The 18,473-nt window shown below is 43.0% G+C and overlaps 1 protein-coding gene across 1 annotated transcript in view; it reads right to left on the bottom strand.

Moving 5' to 3' along the window:
• Positions 1-2,838: 2,838 nt before the first annotated feature.
• LOC134743184 (transcription factor RFX3) overlaps positions 2,839-18,473 on the bottom strand; it is a 33,027-nt gene continuing 17,392 nt past the window's right edge. The window contains exons 12-16 of the mRNA XM_063676565.1: positions 18,062-18,253; positions 15,503-15,613; positions 11,184-11,356; positions 10,723-10,852; positions 2,839-10,196 (exon numbers count right to left, since the gene is read on the bottom strand). Of these exons, the coding sequence (XP_063532635.1) occupies positions 10,062-10,196; positions 10,723-10,852; positions 11,184-11,356; positions 15,503-15,613; positions 18,062-18,253 (741 nt within the window). The 3' untranslated portion in view covers positions 2,839-10,061. The remainder of the gene's footprint in view (positions 10,197-10,722; positions 10,853-11,183; positions 11,357-15,502; positions 15,614-18,061; positions 18,254-18,473) is intronic.

Genomic DNA, 18,473 nt, shown 5'->3' with positions numbered 1-18,473 from the left:
GCAGAACAAACATGTTTTTATTGCCCATTGAGGCCTCCCCTGATTCTCCTAAAGTATCCGTCAACGATGCTAACGAACAGAGTAACCTCCGATTATAAAAGTTCAACACAGAATTCTTTCATCATTTTTCAAAATGCATGTAGTAGTAGAGACAAAGAGAAGATCGATCGTGGTAAATCAGTAGTTATAAAAGTCGCTTAACAAATGTTGGTCGGTATGAGGAGTACAGCCTACAGTTTAATTTTTTGCTACTATTACAGGCCACACATTGTATATTAGTAATTTTAAGCCTTTTCCAGGCATATTACGATCAAAGATAGATATAACTCCGTAATAGATGGATACACAGTCTAAGGAAAAAACGTGCCTCGAAAATCAAGAAAATTTGATTCTCGATCAGATGGCGCCACTACCTTCGGCCTACTCTCGTATAGATGGCGTTGACGGTTTCTTTTGTTATGTAACAATTTTAACGCATATCAGTGAAAGACCATGGGTCAAATAAAAATTAATGCGAATAAAAAAAAACATTTATCCGTATATAAATACAGTTTTTGATATTTTTAGTTTTAATCGTGTGTCGATAGCAGAGATGGGCATTAATCGATTAATCTTTTAGTTAACTAATCAATCGATTAAAAATATCAATCGTCATTTTTTAATCGCGATTAATTTAGTTGCGATTAAATTAGTTGTGAGAATGTTCGACTAACAACTAAATTAGTTTTAGTTTCAATCGACTAAATTTCACGATTAAATCTATATTAAAACTACGTAGTCGCCCGTTTTGGCGTTTTTTATCTTGCAATATGTAACTACAAGTACGTATGTATGTAACATACGGAGGTACTCGTATGTTGTAACTATGTTAGTTTGGGTAGAATTTTGCGACTTATTTTGAAGCAGATATCTTCATCCGATTGAGCTAAAATTATGTATACACGTTTAATTTGATATGCTTGAACGACAATGCAAATAATGCCATAATATTATTATAACGATATATTGGTAATAACGACAAATAGCGAAAAACTGCATTGTTTACAAATCGCAAACAATAAAGTAGGTTGGTGCATTATTAATACTTTGAATTATACGATACTATTATTAAACTATCAATATTTTGCTGTCTCTGACAATAGTAAAACTCTTTTTAGTGTCACGCGGTGAACAAAACAATGGGATAATCCTACTTACCTGGAACTGGAAGTTGTTTCTTGCATTTTGGTGCAAGTGCCGACGCATCTTCTAAAAATAGCACGTTCTATTGAATGACACATCTGCATGTTGTTTATTATCTACGCGGTCTATTTTGTTTTCAACGTGTGGTCATTAAACTTACTTACTTTAGTAGCAAAATAATAGTGAGAACAAATCTCACTCCTTAGAAACGGTCAAAATATCGTAAGTAATACATGACTATTTTATTTTTAAACATCCGTTAAGATGTCCTAATCAGTCTGTCAACATAGCCATACCGAGGTATTTTATTCAATTTGCTTCTAACATTAGTCGCGAGAAAATAGTCTAACTAATTAGTCGATTACAAAATTTAGTTGTCCGAAATCAATCGGCAACTAATTTAGTTGCAACTAAATTAGTTGCACTCTATACAACTAAGATTGATCAATCGTCGTTTTCAATCGTCAGTCGCAATTAATTCTTGCAATCTTAATCGTTAATCGTTAGTCGATTACATTTTGCCCATCTCTGGTCGATAGATGGCAGTGAATTTATTGTGGCTTCAAAATTTACTATGACAGTACCGCTCTCCTATTATATTCTCTTTGGTACGATTTATCGACCACATAAGCGCAAATACAATTTTAGTACAGAGGGGAACGCCTATTAATGGCTACTCCGTTTGGTTATATCCTCCAAGTTGGGGTTTTAATCCCTGACGCCCCGTTAATGTTTAGTCACCAATTTTAGCGTGGCGTCATTCCGTGTAGTGAATGCCCATCGAGAAGGATTGAGGAGTTGAGGACACCCAAACTCACCCACTTCGTCAGTAGATAAAGGCGCGAAATTCAAGTTTTCTATAGGAAGTCAACTCTTCCCGGCTACATTTTTAGGTTTCCGTACCCAAAGGGTAAAAACGGGACCCTATTACTAAGACTCCGCTGTCCGTCCGTCTGTCTGTGTGTCACCAGGCTGTATCTCATGAACAGTGATAGCTAGACAGTTGAAATTTTCACAGATGATTTATTTCTGGTGCCGATATAACAACAAACAAAAACAATATAAAATAAATATTTGTACGTTTTTGCGTAATGGCACGGAACCCTTCGTGCACGAGTCCGACTTGGCCGGTCTTTTTAAATTTGCCGCCTTTTTCTACTTACAAAGTGAGGGTGCCAGAGTATAGGAGGATTTTTAAGGTGTCCGGATTGTAGGAAGAGCTATGAACTAACAAGTCTAACAACTAACTTAATATATGGACATCTTAAAAAAAACAACTATAATAATGATGGGTGGTATGACAGGTGAAGGAAAATAATAAAAGAGCATATAAACACATGACTAGCTTTATTCTCAGACATAGTACATCGTCTCCCAGCATACAAAACATAGTTTTCGCTCATATCATATACAACAGTTAAACATGTTACTTACTCTACGCGTCACCTGCGGTTATGGACCACATTCCTGCCAGGGAATGACTAGATTTACAGTTGCTTACTACCGTAAAATATTACAAAAAGAAAGAAATATCAATACATAGAATTACCAGGGGCCCCTTTATCAGAAGCTTGTAATACAAGTGGAAGTCCCTTTCTAACAAAGGCTGTCAAAAAGGGACTTCCACTTGTATTACAAGCTTTTGATAAACGGGCCCCAGGTGATAATAAAAAAAAACAATCTATATTATATCTAACGATATATTATTATCATAACATAACGAAAAGAGATTGGCAGTACTGTTCCGTCCTAGAGTTTATGAACACTTTCTGTTCAGGAGGCACACACAAGGAAAGATACCCAACTGTCCGGCTCCGATTCGATTTATTTTTATATATGTTAAATAGTAGTCTCAAATAACAGACATATTTTTTTTAGCTGCCAAAACAACCTATTGGAAGAAATTGTCCTCCAAAGTACTGAAAAATGACCTAACCCTCTAACTTCTGTAGAGGGTTTTGTTCAAGCAAATTGCTAGTAAATTACAGGTTTTATTATATGTTGGGGAACATGATAAAGTAATGGACACGTGTTTTGTTATTTCGGCTCACTCATATTTTACAAAAAAAACACTTCAGTGACGAGGCACATACGATATTAACATTAAGTATACATCACATATTACTTTGCTGAATACGCCGCCATCACATTTATTTTTAAATATAATAACATTTTTTATGCATTCTTTACAAAATTTAATCGGAGCATTTGAATTTTTGGTTGTCGTAAACCTTTAGCATGCTTAGGCACTGTTTAGAGCACCTCATATTCAACTTAAACATGTACAGTCGCCATCAGATATATCGGAGCGGCCAGTGTTCACAAATATCTGAACACGCACTCTAACGCCTTGACAATAGAGGCGTGCTCAGATACTTGTGAGCACCTTGACCGCTCCAATAAATCTGATGGCAACTGTACCTATTAGTCATGATCGCTATATAAATGGCAATTTTTTTGACACAGCAACATACGAAAGATGGATAAAAAAGAGTTGCTCAAAGCATAGACAAAGAATTCAAAGCAGACAAAGAATTAATAAGGGGAAAAAAACCAGGTATTACAGTGCTACCTAGTTCAGCTGTCAAAACAAACTATTTTTTTCACCTCTTCGTCACTTTCTTTCTTTGCTTATACTTGAAAATCTTACATAAATAATAGTTTTTTTATATATGTTAACAGTATACACAGGAATGCAGTCCAATTCGTTGCTCAATTAAACATCTGACATCGGAACAAATATACACTTACCTACTTGGTACAAAGTTTAAGCTCATGTATCAGACCTAGTACTGTAGCTAAACGGTATGGAAGTTCTCCGCAATTTGCAAAACATTGCTATTGAAATAGGTTGGGGCAAATCAATATAATACGCCGTTTATAATTTGTCCATAACCAGCCAGAAGAAAGCACGAAGGCGTTTCGACCACGGCCCACTCTGCTCTGCCAACAGCGACAATGATCTGATTCTCACAGATCCTTGTGTTTTTGGGTTGTTTCAACTCAGAATCACTGGCATATTCAATCCAGATGAAAAAAAAGTCCCAAAAAATTTGTATGAAAATTGTACATTCCACTACGTCACGCACATACAAGTGAAAAAAAGTGTGTGCGTGTAATCTTTATGCGCGATTGAAGTTAAACTTCTTTGACGATGACGTTTATCGCTATGTTGGTATTTTGACGTGTGTCCTATTGTGCGTGTGTCACTACTGAGCGTTACTTCCGTCAGAAAATAAATCTGAGTTACCCTGTAGTCGCGCCTAAAGAAGTTTTACTTCAAAAAAATTCGTACTAAAAGCGTGACGTAATGGAATGGACATTTTGGGACATCTTTTTTTAGGGTTCCGTACCAAAAAGGTACAAAAGGAACCCTTATTAATGGATGCTGTCGATTCTGAGTAGACTAAGCCCAATAATGTCCAGGTTTGAAAATCAGGTTTTAAATATTTATTTAAAAAAACGCTGCAATATACGTATCAGAAAATCCTTGTGCTTATCGGCCGCTTTTTTCTGATACCTCTGAGACCGAGCAGACAAATATTTCTATGAAGGTGTTTTAAAAAGATTACAAGCCATACTATGCTTTCTAAATCCAATAAAATACGAAGTTAATCAAATATTGCATAAACAGTGCAGGTAACTTAACGAAAACTCTTATGGGATCGAAATGGGTAGGTGTAGACTGTAGGTACACTTATTAATTTCCATTTTCGAAGCAATTCAACCGTTACCTACTAATAATTTCATACTCGTATGTGAGGTGCGGAGCCGACATTGACATTGTGCAACATGGGGCGTAAGTTAAATATTGCAAACGAGAGTATAGTTAAATCGCGACGGCTTGCCGGAGCGGTTTATAGTCTCGAGTTTGCAATATTATTACGACCCGAGTTACACACAATGTTTTTCATCACACTTATATATACGCGATACATAAATGAAGTATAAAGACAAAAAAACTGTTAATTATAATACTAGAAACTTCATAACTCCCTAGGGAAAACGCTTTTTCTATAGTTCCCGCTAAGCCTGCGTGCAATTCCACATTTACTGAGCGAGTGTGATGAAAACATTTTTACAAAGCATTAACGAATAAAATTGTAAATTATATAACGTCTCAAGTTGAACAGAAACCTTACTTTTAGCTACAGTCCGTCTAAACGAATAAGACACCTATTACTTACAGACTTAATTACTAAATCGAGATAATTTTAAGATAATTAAGAATGGTCTCAACTTCTCAAGAATTATAAGACTCCCATTAAAGAACATTCAAGATTAATAATGACATTTATTAACCACTAGTTACTACAAGTTGCGAATTTATCTACATTTAAAACTATTATACGTAACGTAAATATTTAGATTAATAAATAAAAATAATTCTTAGTGCGATTCCTAATACTTACAAGGGCTTTCACGTTTGTTTATATCAATACGTTAATTCTAGGCACTGACAAGCCCATTTTAGGACATTTCTGGGGAATAGATCAATCAGAAAAGCAAAAATTATCTCTTCTGATTCAGCTTTTCCTTTACATTCAAACTCCCAAGCACGCTGATATTGTCAATTATGATTAACTATAGTCGATTTTATTACTAACAGTCAGTATCAATGCGGAAATGATGTTCAAAAACGAGTGAAAAAAAAAAAAAAACTTTTTTCCGTATAGACAAAATTGATACTCACTGAATATATTACTAATGTAGCGCACACAAATGGACAGTACTGTTTATTATCAATGGAAACAAATCACAACTTTTCAATTATTATTTGCTTTCACACACAACCTGTGTCCGAATTCTTCCCGATCCGAGGTACAGTGTATAAGGCATCTGCAAAGGCTATCTGTCATCTGAGTCATCTCATACTCGATTTTATAAAAATATGTGCCATTATTTTTTTAAACCTATTTTAGACTTTAGGCGCAGAAATTGAGTTTTTTTTTATACAAAATGAATTTGAATATTTTTTATTAAGTTGCGTCTACATAAGGATCAATGTTGCAAAATCTGTATATTTTATAATTATTAACATAATTATCTATCGTTTTATTAGTGTGCAATGTGCAATAACGTAAAACGTGCCATTAAAGGATGTCCAGTCAATGTCACGTCACGTACTAAACACTTATATTATATACGAGTATAACCGTTACTTTTATCCATACCACTAGAAGTAGACAGAATACAGATAATTTCCTCGTATACTCGTTTATCTATATAATAATTTATTTTAACGTAATATATAAGTATGAACTAATTGCAAAAATTCCCATGAAAGCAATAACCAGTAAAATATATAATCCAACCAAATCACTACCAGAAAGAGAAGATTTACAAAAAACTAATAATTAACAATATTGAATTGAATACTTTGTGTATTTATAATTGCAAACTAAATTTCTTTTATCAACCTCTGGCCCAAATTGGGACGATGAGCTTCAATAACATTTAAAAATAATTGACAATTTATCATTCAAATAACACAAAGACTTATCCCAGCTGAGAAGAGAAAATCATTGTTATTTTATTACGAAGGGGATTTCTACCAACAATTTGGAAAGGGAAATAAGCTCAATTTCTGATTTACCTCGTTTCGTATATTTGTTATTGGTTGGTTGGATATAAAACCTTAGAATTCTAGCGTAATGGTTTTAACGGTTAATGACTAAAATAATGAGCAATCGACACGAAAATTCTTTGGCAATCAAAAAATATATTAACTCGTGCATGCTACAAACGCTACTGTGCTTATATACAATTAATTTTTTCCTATTTACAAATACTATTTAGGGCAAGTTCTGCAGAACTTGATTAAAACATTTGTACAGTTTGGTCAAACATTGGCTGAGGCCAATGCATGTGCTTCAAGCTCCTTTGATTTATTGAAGCCTTATAAGTATTTACACAACCTTTAGTGCTCCAGCACGAATACGTATTTTAATTTCAAATATATTTAATAACGGTTTCTCTATTTCTATTTGACAGTCAATAGTATCTAAAAATACACAATTATTGTATTGAATGTGAGAACGTTAATAAATTATTTAAAAATCCTAGACGTGAAAACATTTACACGTCCAAGAAAAAGACGCATTCTAGTACAATTCCGGAATTTTTTACAGTTTTTATTAAATATAGATCTTTAGGCAAGATTTTGATAGCAACTACTCTTTATACTTGTCCACAGGACAAGTAAAGATTCTACATTAATGTACGGTGAAGAGACATGATTTATACTATAACGCCACCTACGAGTGAACACACTCAGTTTCACTAAATGATAAGTGATTCAATGTTTAATGTATATGTGATACACCTATACATATATCTTGTACACATTTAACACACCAAGTTCGTACGTACTAATATATACAACTTGTGTTGGACGACTCGTGAGGGCATTCATAGATGTACAGTTTACTTAATAATTAACATTCAAGTCTTATAACACCTTACTGTACATTATGTATGGTCTTAGAAAAATCGAAATCGCGATAGCGGCTTTTTCTTTCATTTTGATAATGTAGTCGTACTTCTAACACTAAAATAACATAAACTAATATCTTACAAACTGTGTTCATACTTCATATATAAACTGATATTAGATAGAACTACAAAATTTGTATTTAAGTTGATTTGCCAAATGAAAGCAAACAGTCTAAGCGAAAACCAGCCACCAACCCTAGAACCAGCGACAGAACTGCTAAACTCTATGTACAACCAGGTAAGAGGAAAGGGCACGAACGCTTCTCCATACAAACGTAGTCACCATTTTCCTCTCTGGATATTAACATTACAGAAAATATTTTTAAACAATTTGATGATAATGAATGTTAACCATAGCTATTGCCCCTTCATTAGATTTTTTAATAATTATAGGAGTAAACTTTTAAAAATATGTATGGAATTTGAGTTTCGTTCCTAAAACTGATAATAATCACAAAATCAAAAAAAGTTAAACGAATATCTATTGTTATATTGTTAATATACAGGGTAATTTCTGGGCCGTGATCTAAAACCACTTTTTCTGACTGTAAATGGTGCACATTAGCATATATTAAACAACATCATTACCATTAGGCTCATCTTTGAATTCTGTATGATGGCTTGTTCTCTTGCTACACGACCCAGAAATCAGCCTGTATAACTGAGTAAAAATATTTTCCATGATATCAATATCTAGAGAAAAATAGGGACTACGTTAGTATGTAGAAGCGGTCGTCCACTATTCACTTTTAAGGGCCTCAACTAACTACTAGTCCGCCGGACGATATCGGCCTGTGTTAGAACAAAAATTTGACAGTTCCGAACAACTGACAGGCCGATATAGTTTGGCGGACTGATAGTCAGTGGGCCCTTTTAAAGCTAGCCCGCCGATTGTGCATAGTCAATATTTGTATAGGCAGATACTGCTTATTTCCAGATTTTATTTAAAGCACTGCCTAAATTTGCGGTGAAAAGTATTACTATAAAAAGGGTAATTCCAAACCTGTAAGAAATTAAAGTGCACAGTTGAAAGTCAATCATGGGTTTTTATTACGACTAAGATTTCTCTGGCCGCATGGTGTTTTTGTAAGGTGATAGGTGTATCGTTGACGTCGCCGCCCTAAAGCAGGGGTGCGAAACTCCTCGCTTCGGACAAACTCGGCTCCGTTCGGCTCAGCATTGCTCCGAGCAATTATTAGGGTTGGCACAACTTGACGTCCCTTTGCGTGCACGACCACAGATAAGATAATGACTTGAATTTTGACAACCCTAAATAGCCGAAAGGGATAGTGCCAATATATTAGAAAGGGATAGCATGATTCGACCCTGAACCGCTGTCAAACTTCGGTTTTGTAGGAAGTTTCCTTTCTGTACGGTAGTACTATTATTTGTTCTGTGCCTAAACTAGAAAGCACAGTTCGCCGCAGCGGCGGTAGTCATGTCAGTCTGAAATAAACCAAATGGGACGCCAGTTTTGAGTTAGACATAGACGCTAGCGGAAGGTCTCGCGATGTAGTTATATCGACCTGTAAACATTGTATCCGCCAATCGAATTCGCCGAACTGCTTTCTACTTTAGTCTCCTATTGCTTCTCCCTTCTATATATTATACTTTAACTGTCCTGCAGTTTTAACTTAATAGAAATATCAAGAGGAAAGGGGACGATCAATTCTCCATACAAACGTAGTCCTCATGTTCCTCCCTGGATAATGTCATTATGGAAAATATTTTTCCACAATATGACGTATTTTAAACACAGCGATTTTTTAATTATAAAATTTAGGAGGGAAAATTACATACAAACTTTTAAAAGCTAACTCTTATAATAATGAAAATCGATAAAAATCCAACGATCGGGCATAGGTGTGTTTGATATACATCAAGTTGTGTCAAAATATTTTCAATTAGGTTGATATCCAGATGACATTTGGAGGGTCCGAAAGAATGCCGAAATAGAACAACTAATAGCCGAGCCGAATATAATAGGTGAGACCAAAGAACATCGTGTCCGCTGCGCTGGCTTGGCCACCTCGAAAGGATGAGTGAAGATCGGGCAGTCGAAAGGGGACTTGGGGCGACCAACTGGACTCCGTCCTGTGGGTCATCCTCAATAACGTTGGGCGGATAGAGTGGAGGCAGATCTCCGCGAACTCTGCGTCGGCGAAAGCAGGCTAGATACCACTGGACGGAGCAGTGGCGTGCTTTTGTGTTGGAGGCCAAGACTCATTTTGGTTCATCGCGGCAGCCAAGTAAGTAATATCCAGAAAGGAAAATGCGGAATATGTTTGTATGGAAAGGCGGTTTTGGGGCGGTCGTCCACTTTCGTGTTAAGGTTGAAGGGTTTACTTGACCCACCGGCCCCGGAGCACTGATTACGTAGGCCGTTACTCCGGCAGCTTGGCCTTCTTGCAGGGCAGCGGCTCGTCTTCCTCCTCGTCGTCGTCGCCCCAGTCCCAGTCCCCCTCGCCCTCTTCCTCTTCATCCCGGGGTGCTTCTTCGGCTACGTCTTCCTCTTCCTCCTATAATGTGCAAATTATAGTTTTTAATTATGTTTTTGGACAAAGAAGCTAGACAGCGAGAGTATGATGTAGCGCGGTTATCGCTTTCTATGTATTGGCTTGTTCTATTCTATTATTTCGTTATCATACGATAACCGTTTGAAAGTCTCTTAAAGACTACCGCAATACAAATTCATAGCTTCGTACACAGGCACGCGTCGCCGACACCAATCGCGCGCTTCTGCCGGCCGAGATCGTCGCTATAAACGTCGCTGCGATTTTGAAGATGGCAGAACTTTCCCAGACATTTAGTCAATTAAATTCGTGTGAGCCGTGTACCCGCTACGCGTACAGTGGCAGAATAGACAACTCGCGTCTTGCGATTCAATGTCGTGTACGGACCGAGCGCTACCAGTTATTCGCGACATAAGTTTACAACATTAGTATCGAAGATTTCCATAGCCTTGTGTACCAGGGGCCTAACTGTTTCTAAACCTAGTCCTGCCGCTACGATAATCTAGCCAGATAACTCGTAGAGAATGCTTACAGGCGCGCGCTGCATGACGGCGATGGGCGGCGCGCGGTGGTGCTGCGCCACGCGCCGCTCGATCAGGTACGACACGTACTCGTCGTACAGCAGGCGGATCAGGTGGAACGAGCCGAACGACGCCGCCGATCTGCGGACAATACTTTATCGGTAAGTAAAAGCGGCCTTTGACGTTACGATTAGGTATGTCAAAAAAATTGTATGAGAAACATTTTTTTATTTGTAACATATGTTATTTGTGTATACATGTTTGCAACTGTGACTGTAAAAACCGTAGTGTGAGCCCTCGTATGACCAGCGATGGGCAGAACGACCTGTCGGTAGCAGTCGGCGCGCGTGGACCGTGTAATCCGGTCGGCATTCAAGCCACGCTGCCCATTGTTCCATCGTTGCCCTGCGGTCTAGTGTCGACTGGAAGGAACTATATGTGTGGGACTGTGACTATACAACTGTGTACGTACCTTAGCGTAAGCTCGCGTATGACTAGCGATGAGTAGAACGACCAGTCGAGCAGCAAGCGACGGGCTCGTGCCGTGTAATCCGGTCGGCGCTCGTGGGCCGCTAACGCGCCGCGAACGCACCCTTCCAGCCACGCTGCCCATTGTTCTAGCGTTGCCCCGCGGCCTAGTGTCGCCTGGAAGGAAGACTACACATATTAATATACCCAATCTTAACTACAGTGTCAAGTTAGTTACTAAAGTGCGTAAAGCGTGACTCGTTCTCTTGTATCCCTTACATGGCGACCTTGACAGGCAGGACTTCCATATTTAACTAAGAACCAGTTGCACCAACCACAATAAAATTAGCGGACTCATCAACGTCACTCAGCAGTCAACTATGAAACTTCCCATACAATAAAATTTAGCGAACGCTTTAACGATGACGGATGGTTTGTTGCAACCCCATAATAGATGTAAGCACAGAGCTGGGTGGGATGTACGGCATTCCTAGTGGTCACTCGCCAATGGCCGTACACTTGTGAGGCTACACCATAACTTCACTCGATACAATGTTCATAGTTAATGTAAAAGAATAGAATTAGCAATTACTTATCGTATAGCAATCGTCGGATACCAAAGCAAATAATTCAATTACAATTTTTATAATATTTAGATCAGTGCGGTTAAATATTTTGAAATATGTCTCACGATAGTTTAAAGTGCTATTACAATTTTTATTATACTTTAGGAGTAGTTATATACAATGGTACACAAATCTATCACAAAATATTAGTCATGTCAAAATATTCAAATAACAACTCATAATATGTAAAAAATAAAAAATTGTAACATAGTTCTAGTCTTCATCCTTGCCGCATCCGGCAATGGCCGACCCCATTAACAATTCTTGTCCGGATTATGAAATGCCCTAATGTGGCTCGCAAAACCAAACTTCGTCTTGAAGATGCGGTCACAGGATGCGCAATGGAGTTGTCCAGTCGAGTTGCGGGTGTACGTGTAGGAGGGCTAGGGAGTAGGGGTAGGGAGGGAGGAGGGAATAACAAATTAAATACAAAAGCGAAAAAAGAAATTAGATACATGTCAAATCAAAAATAAAAATAAGAATTGAAGTAAACAAATTAAAATAAAAAAACAAAATATAAATTTACATTAGGTACATGTAATTGGCAGGCCGTGGCGGCGGTGCGAGGATGCCCTCAAGGGGGAGTCCTGTCACCTCTGCTGTGGAACCTAGTAGTCAACAACCTTATAACCAAACTGAACGAGAAACACTTCTACACAATAGGCTACGCTGATGATCTGGCAATATTAATATCAGGTAAATTTGCCAGTACAGTCTGCGATCTCACCCAGGCTGCTCTTCGGATTGTAGAACGCTGGTGTAGAGAATTCGACCTATCAGTCAACCCCACCAAAACAGAAATGGTAATGTTCACCAATAAAAGAGCGCTTGGCAACTTTACCAGACCAACACTTTTCCAAACCGAGCTACAGCTGACCGATGAAGTTAAGTACTTAGGGCTAACTCTCGACAGTAAACTCAACTGGAACAATCACATCAACAAACGTATAGACAAGGCGGGAGTTGTCTTTTGGCAATGCAGAAGGATGATTGGTAAGAGGTGGGGACTCAACCCAAAAATTACTCTCTGGCTCTATAAGACCATAATCCGCCCCTTACTCTGTTACGGTGCTCTGGTTTGGTGGCCAAGAACAAACCTAGGCAACGTACGAGACAAGCTACAAAGACTCCAAAGGCTCGCATGCGCGGCCACCACTGGCTGTACGAGGTCCACACCGACTGCAGCCATGGAGGTCATGTTAAGCCTTCCACCGCTGCACCTACACATACAACAAGAGGCCAGTCTCTCAGCGGTAAGGCTGCGAGCCCTTAACATATGGTCCAACATCATAGGAGCTCTTCACACAACTTGCCTGAATAAGGTATATGACGAATTTCCAGTGCTCAATTCGGGCACGGATCGGATTCATAAACAAGCTATCTTCGACAAAAGGTACAAAATACAGTTATACGAGGACGACAATTACGAAGGACTCAATCCTCGGGAGCTCAGAATCTTCACTGATGGGTCCAAAACAGACAGCGGATCGGGCTCTGGAACCTTCTCAGAAGACCTGAACATGTCAATCACCACTCCGCTAGGAGCCCATAACTCGGTATTCCAGGCTGAGTGCATGGGCATCATAAACGCGGCGGCTGCCATTACTGCAAGGAAGGTAGTAGGATCCTCCATCCGCATACTCTCCGACAGTAGAGCAGTCTTGATGGCTCTAAAAAGCCATATAGTCACATCCAAACTTATACACGAATGCCACGAACGACTAATGGAGGTATGTCATAACAATAAGATCACCCTACAATGGATCAAAGGACACAGCGGATCCCGGGGTAACGATGCTGCGGACGAGCTTGCCAGGCAAGGATCGAGTGCGGGAGCGATTGGCCCAGAACCGATCCTCCCGATACCGTTTAGCAAGGTACGTTCAATGCTGCTGGCACGTACAGGGAAACTACACACAGAACATTGGCTAAACCAGACTGGATGCAGACAGGCCAAACAAGCCATGCCTGGCATCAACGGAAAGCTCACAAGGGTGCTCCTTCAATTAGGAAAGACCCGACTGAGCATGGTAACCAGTGTCATAACAGGTCATGGACTATTTAACAAACATCTTTTTATAACAGGTGTCACAGACAGTCCCCTATGCAGAGGATGCATGGAGACAGAAGAAACAGCCTCTCACGTGGTGCTGGAGTGCAGCGGAGTGGCCCCATACAGGGCAAAACATCTCGGATCCCCGAGAGACCTCCCCGAGGTCCTACTCAACATCAAAGGTTTGATAGGTTTCCTCGAGGAGCTGGGCTGGCAGGACTAGCCCACCCCCATGTCACGCAAAATAGGCGCCAGTCGTCGAGTTGCGGAAAATCGCCCGAACTACAATACAATACAATACAATACCAAAGCAAATAATTCAATTACAATTTTTATAATATTTAGATCAGTGCGGTTAAATATTTTGAAATATGTCTCACGATAGTTTAAAGTGCTATTACAATTTTTATTATACTTTAGGAGTAGTTATATACAATGGTACACAAATCTATCACAAAATATTAGTCATGTCAAAATATTCAAATAACAACTCATAATATGTAAAAAATAAAAAATTGTAACATAGTTCTAGTCTTCATCCTTGCCGCATCCGGCAATGGCCGACCCCATTAACAATTCTTGTCCGGATTATGAAATGCCCTAATGTGGCTCGCAAAACCAAACTTCGTCTTGAAGATGCGGTCACAGGATGCGCAATGGAGTTGTCCAGTCGAGTTGCGGGTGTACGTGTAGGAGGGCTAGGGAGTAGGGGTAGGGAGGGAGGAGGGAATAACAAATTAAATACAAAAGCGAAAAAAGAAATTAGATACATGTCAAATCAAAAATAAAAATAAGAATTGAAGTAAACAAATTAAAATAAAAAAACAAAATATAAATTTACATTAGGTACATGTAATTGGACAATGTCAGTTCAATTTGAGAGATATTCCTTTATTGAGTATAGGGATCATGGAGACTATATACTAGGGATTTCTTTAGTAAAAACAAAGAGGATATAATATTATAGAGCGGTACTGTCATAGTAAATTGTTTAACCACTGTAAATTCACTGCCATCTATCGACACACTTTAAAACTAAAAATGAAGATTTATAAAAATAAGATAAAATGTATTAAAATATGGATAAATGTTTTTTTTATTTGCATTTATTATTTTTATTATTTTGACCCATGTTCTTTCACTGATATGCGTTAAAATTCTTAAATAACAAACGAAACCGTCAACGCCCTCTATACGAGAGTAGGCCAAAGGTAGTAGCGACATCTGATCGAGAATCAAATTTTCGTGATTTTCGAGGCACGTTTTTCCCTAGACCGTATCCATCTATTACGGAGTTATATCTATCTTTGGTAAAAAGGTTTTTAGTTTGCTTCTTAACGCCATATCACTTGTCTCATTTTATATTCACTATGGCTATGAGATTGGGTTTAATTGGTGATAGAGTCATTGCGCTAGTTTCCGTCCAGCTCTAGTTTTCGTCCACTTGACGAAATTTAAATATAAACCTATATTGCTTCAAAAACGGACTTATTACAATCCTTAATGTCTAAACAATATATCTATCTACATAAAATGATATTTCGCAAGTAAAGTAGCAAATTAAAAATGAAATATATTATTTGCTAATCCGTCAAGTGGACTAAAACGGAAAGTAGCGCAATGACCATATGTCGTGCAAGTCACCTTGAAGTCTGCCTCGAGGCGGTGCGCGGCGGCGGCGCTGCCGCGCGAGCACGCCCAGGCCGCCTGCTCGCGCACCACGCGGAAGTCCACGCGGTTCAGGTCCGACAGCATCTGTTACAATAATGCGGATTAAAGTTTGGACTAATTACATGTGGCCTACGTACACACCGCCTTCCGAAGGCATTTCCTATATATTACCACATTCGCCCTTACGCGCTGGCCACAATAGGTTGGAGCGAGACACAGCGATCGGACCTTTCGTTCCACCTATGGTTTTCGCCTTAACCGAAGCAAGTGGAACAATGTCGTGGCCAGGCCGTTAGTCCTATGCGGCTATTAGTTGTCGCAAAATATTGTAGTTTCGACACTTTATTGCAACCTTTGATCATGGATGGTGGACGATTTGAAGGACATCTCAGCCAAGATTCGTTGTTCACTGGCATAAGTGCAAAACATTCGCCGATCATCGAACTGTCAAATAAGTAATGACTTCATAGAGGCTCTACTGTCACGTACACAGCCAATAACCGCCACGTCTACCTAGTACCGTGCATTGAATTATAATACCTTCTGGATCTGGTGCTGGTTGGCGAGCACGGCACGCGCGGCCTGCGCGAGGTGGTTGAGCGAGGTGTAGCGGCGCAGCGCGGCCGCCAGCGCCGCCGCCGCCGACGCCTGCGCGCGGCTCGCTGCCGTCGGCGCGCAGCCCGACCCCGCCGCTAGTAGAGTATACCTGCTGGATCTGGTGCTGGTTGGCGAGCACGGCACGCGCGGCCTGCGCGAGGTGGTTGAGCGAGGTGTAGCGGCGCAGCGCGGCCGCCAGCGCCGCCGCCGCCGACGCCTGCGCGCGGCTCGCTGCCGTCGGCGCGCAGCCCGACCCCGCCGCTAGTAGAGTATACCTGCTGGATCTGGTGCTGGTTGGCGAGCACGGCACGCGCGGCCTGCGCGAGGTGGTTGAGCGAGGTGTAGCGGCGCAGCGCGGCCGCCAGCGCCGCCGCCGCCGACGCCTGCGCGCGGCTCGCTGCCGTCGGCGCGCAGCCCGACCCCGCCGCTAGTAGAGTATACCTGCTGGATCTGGTGCTGGTTGGCGAGCACGGCACGCGCGGCCTGCGCGAGGTGGTTGAGCGAGGTGTAGCGGCGCAGCGCGGCCGCCAGCGCCGCCGCCGCCGACGCCTGCGCGCGGCTCGCTGCCGTCGGCGCGCAGCCCGACCCCGCCGCTAGTAGAGTATACCTGCTGGATCTGGTGCTGGTTGGCGAGCACGGCACGCGCGGCCTGCGCGAGGTGGTTGAGCGAGGTGTAGCGGCGCAGCGCGGCCGCCAGCGCCGCCGCCGCCGACGCCTGCGCGCGGCTCGCTGCCGTCGGCGCGCAGCCCGACCCCGCCGCTAGTAGAGTATACCTGCTGGATCTGGTGCTGGTTGGCGAGCACGGCACGCGCGGCCTGCGCGAGGTGGTTGAGCGAGGTGTAGCGGCGCAGCGCGGCCGCCAGCGCCGCCGCCGCCGACGCCTGCGCGCGGCTCGCTGCCGTCGGCGCGCAGCCCGACCCCGCCGCTAGTAGAGTATACCTGCTGGATCTGGTGCTGGTTGGCGAGCACGGCACGCGCGGCCTGCGCGAGGTGGTTGAGCGAGGTGTAGCGGCGCAGCGCGGCCGCCAGCGCCGCCGCCGCCGACGCCTGCGCGCGGCTCGCTGCCGTCGGCGCGCAGCCCGACCCCGCCGCTAGTAGAGTATACCTGCTGGATCTGGTGCTGGTTGGCGAGCACGGCACGCGCGGCCTGCGCGAGGTGGTTGAGCGAGGTGTAGCGGCGCAGCGCGGCCGCCAGCGCCGCCGCCGCCGACGCCTGCGCGCGGCTCGCTGCCGTCGGCGCGCAGCCCGACCCCGCCGCTAGTAGAGTATACCTGCTGGATCTGGTGCTGGTTGGCGAGCACGGCACGCGCGGCCTGCGCGAGGTGGTTGAGCGAGGTGTAGCGGCGCAGCGCGGCCGCCAGCGCCGCCGCCGCCGACGCCTGCGCGCGGCTCGCTGCCGTCGGCGCGCAGCCCGACCCCGCCGCTAGTAGAGTATACCTGCTGGATCTGGTGCTGGTTGGCGAGCACGGCACGCGCGGCCTGCGCGAGGTGGTTGAGCGAGGTGTAGCGGCGCAGCGCGGCCGCCAGCGCCGCCGCCGCCGACGCCTGCGCGCGGCTCGCTGCCGTCGGCGCGCAGCCCGACCCCGCCGCTAGTAGAGTATACCTGCTGGATCTGGTGCTGGTTGGCGAGCACGGCACGCGCGGCCTGCGCGAGGTGGTTGAGCGAGGTGTAGCGGCGCAGCGCGGCCGCCAGCGCCGCCGCCGCCGACGCCTGCGCGCGGCTCGCTGCCGTCGGCGCGCAGCCCGACCCCGCCGCTAGTAGAGTATACCTGCTGGATCTGGTGCTGGTTGGCGAGCACGGCACGCGCGGCCTGCGCGAGGTGGTTGAGCGAGGTGTAGCGGCGCAGCGCGGCCGCCAGCGCCGCCGCCGCCGACGCCTGCGCGCGGCTCGCTGCCGTCGGCGCGCAGCCCGACCCCGCCGCTAGTAGAGTATACCTGCTGGATCTGGTGCTGGTTGGCGAGCACGGCACGCGCGGCCTGCGCGAGGTGGTTGAGCGAGGTGTAGCGGCGCAGCGCGGCCGCCAGCGCCGCCGCCGCCGACGCCTGCGCGCGGCTCGCTGCCGTCGGCGCGCAGCCCGACCCCGCCGCTAGCGCCGACTCTAGGCTCTTTGCGAAGTTGCGGATTGCCTGACGACAACGACAAGTGTTCAAACTTGTAAGTGACCGTAGTTTTTGTTATTTAAATAAATGTATTTTCTTTTTCACAGAGTCCCAAATATTATTAGACATTTTTGTGAGATTGATCCTTTTCTCTAAATTTACATACAAGTGATTTTAAAAACTTCGTGGTTTGTTACCGCGACATTATGTCAAGGAAAGATATGAAATGTAAATATTTAGGCAAATA

This window comes from Cydia strobilella, chromosome 7 (genome assembly GCF_947568885.1).
Source record: "Cydia strobilella chromosome 7, ilCydStro3.1, whole genome shotgun sequence".
Classification (NCBI taxonomy): domain Eukaryota; kingdom Metazoa; phylum Arthropoda; class Insecta; order Lepidoptera; family Tortricidae; genus Cydia; species Cydia strobilella.
Note: the sequence above shows the minus strand (reverse complement) of the source record. Positions and strands in the feature narration are given on the sequence as shown.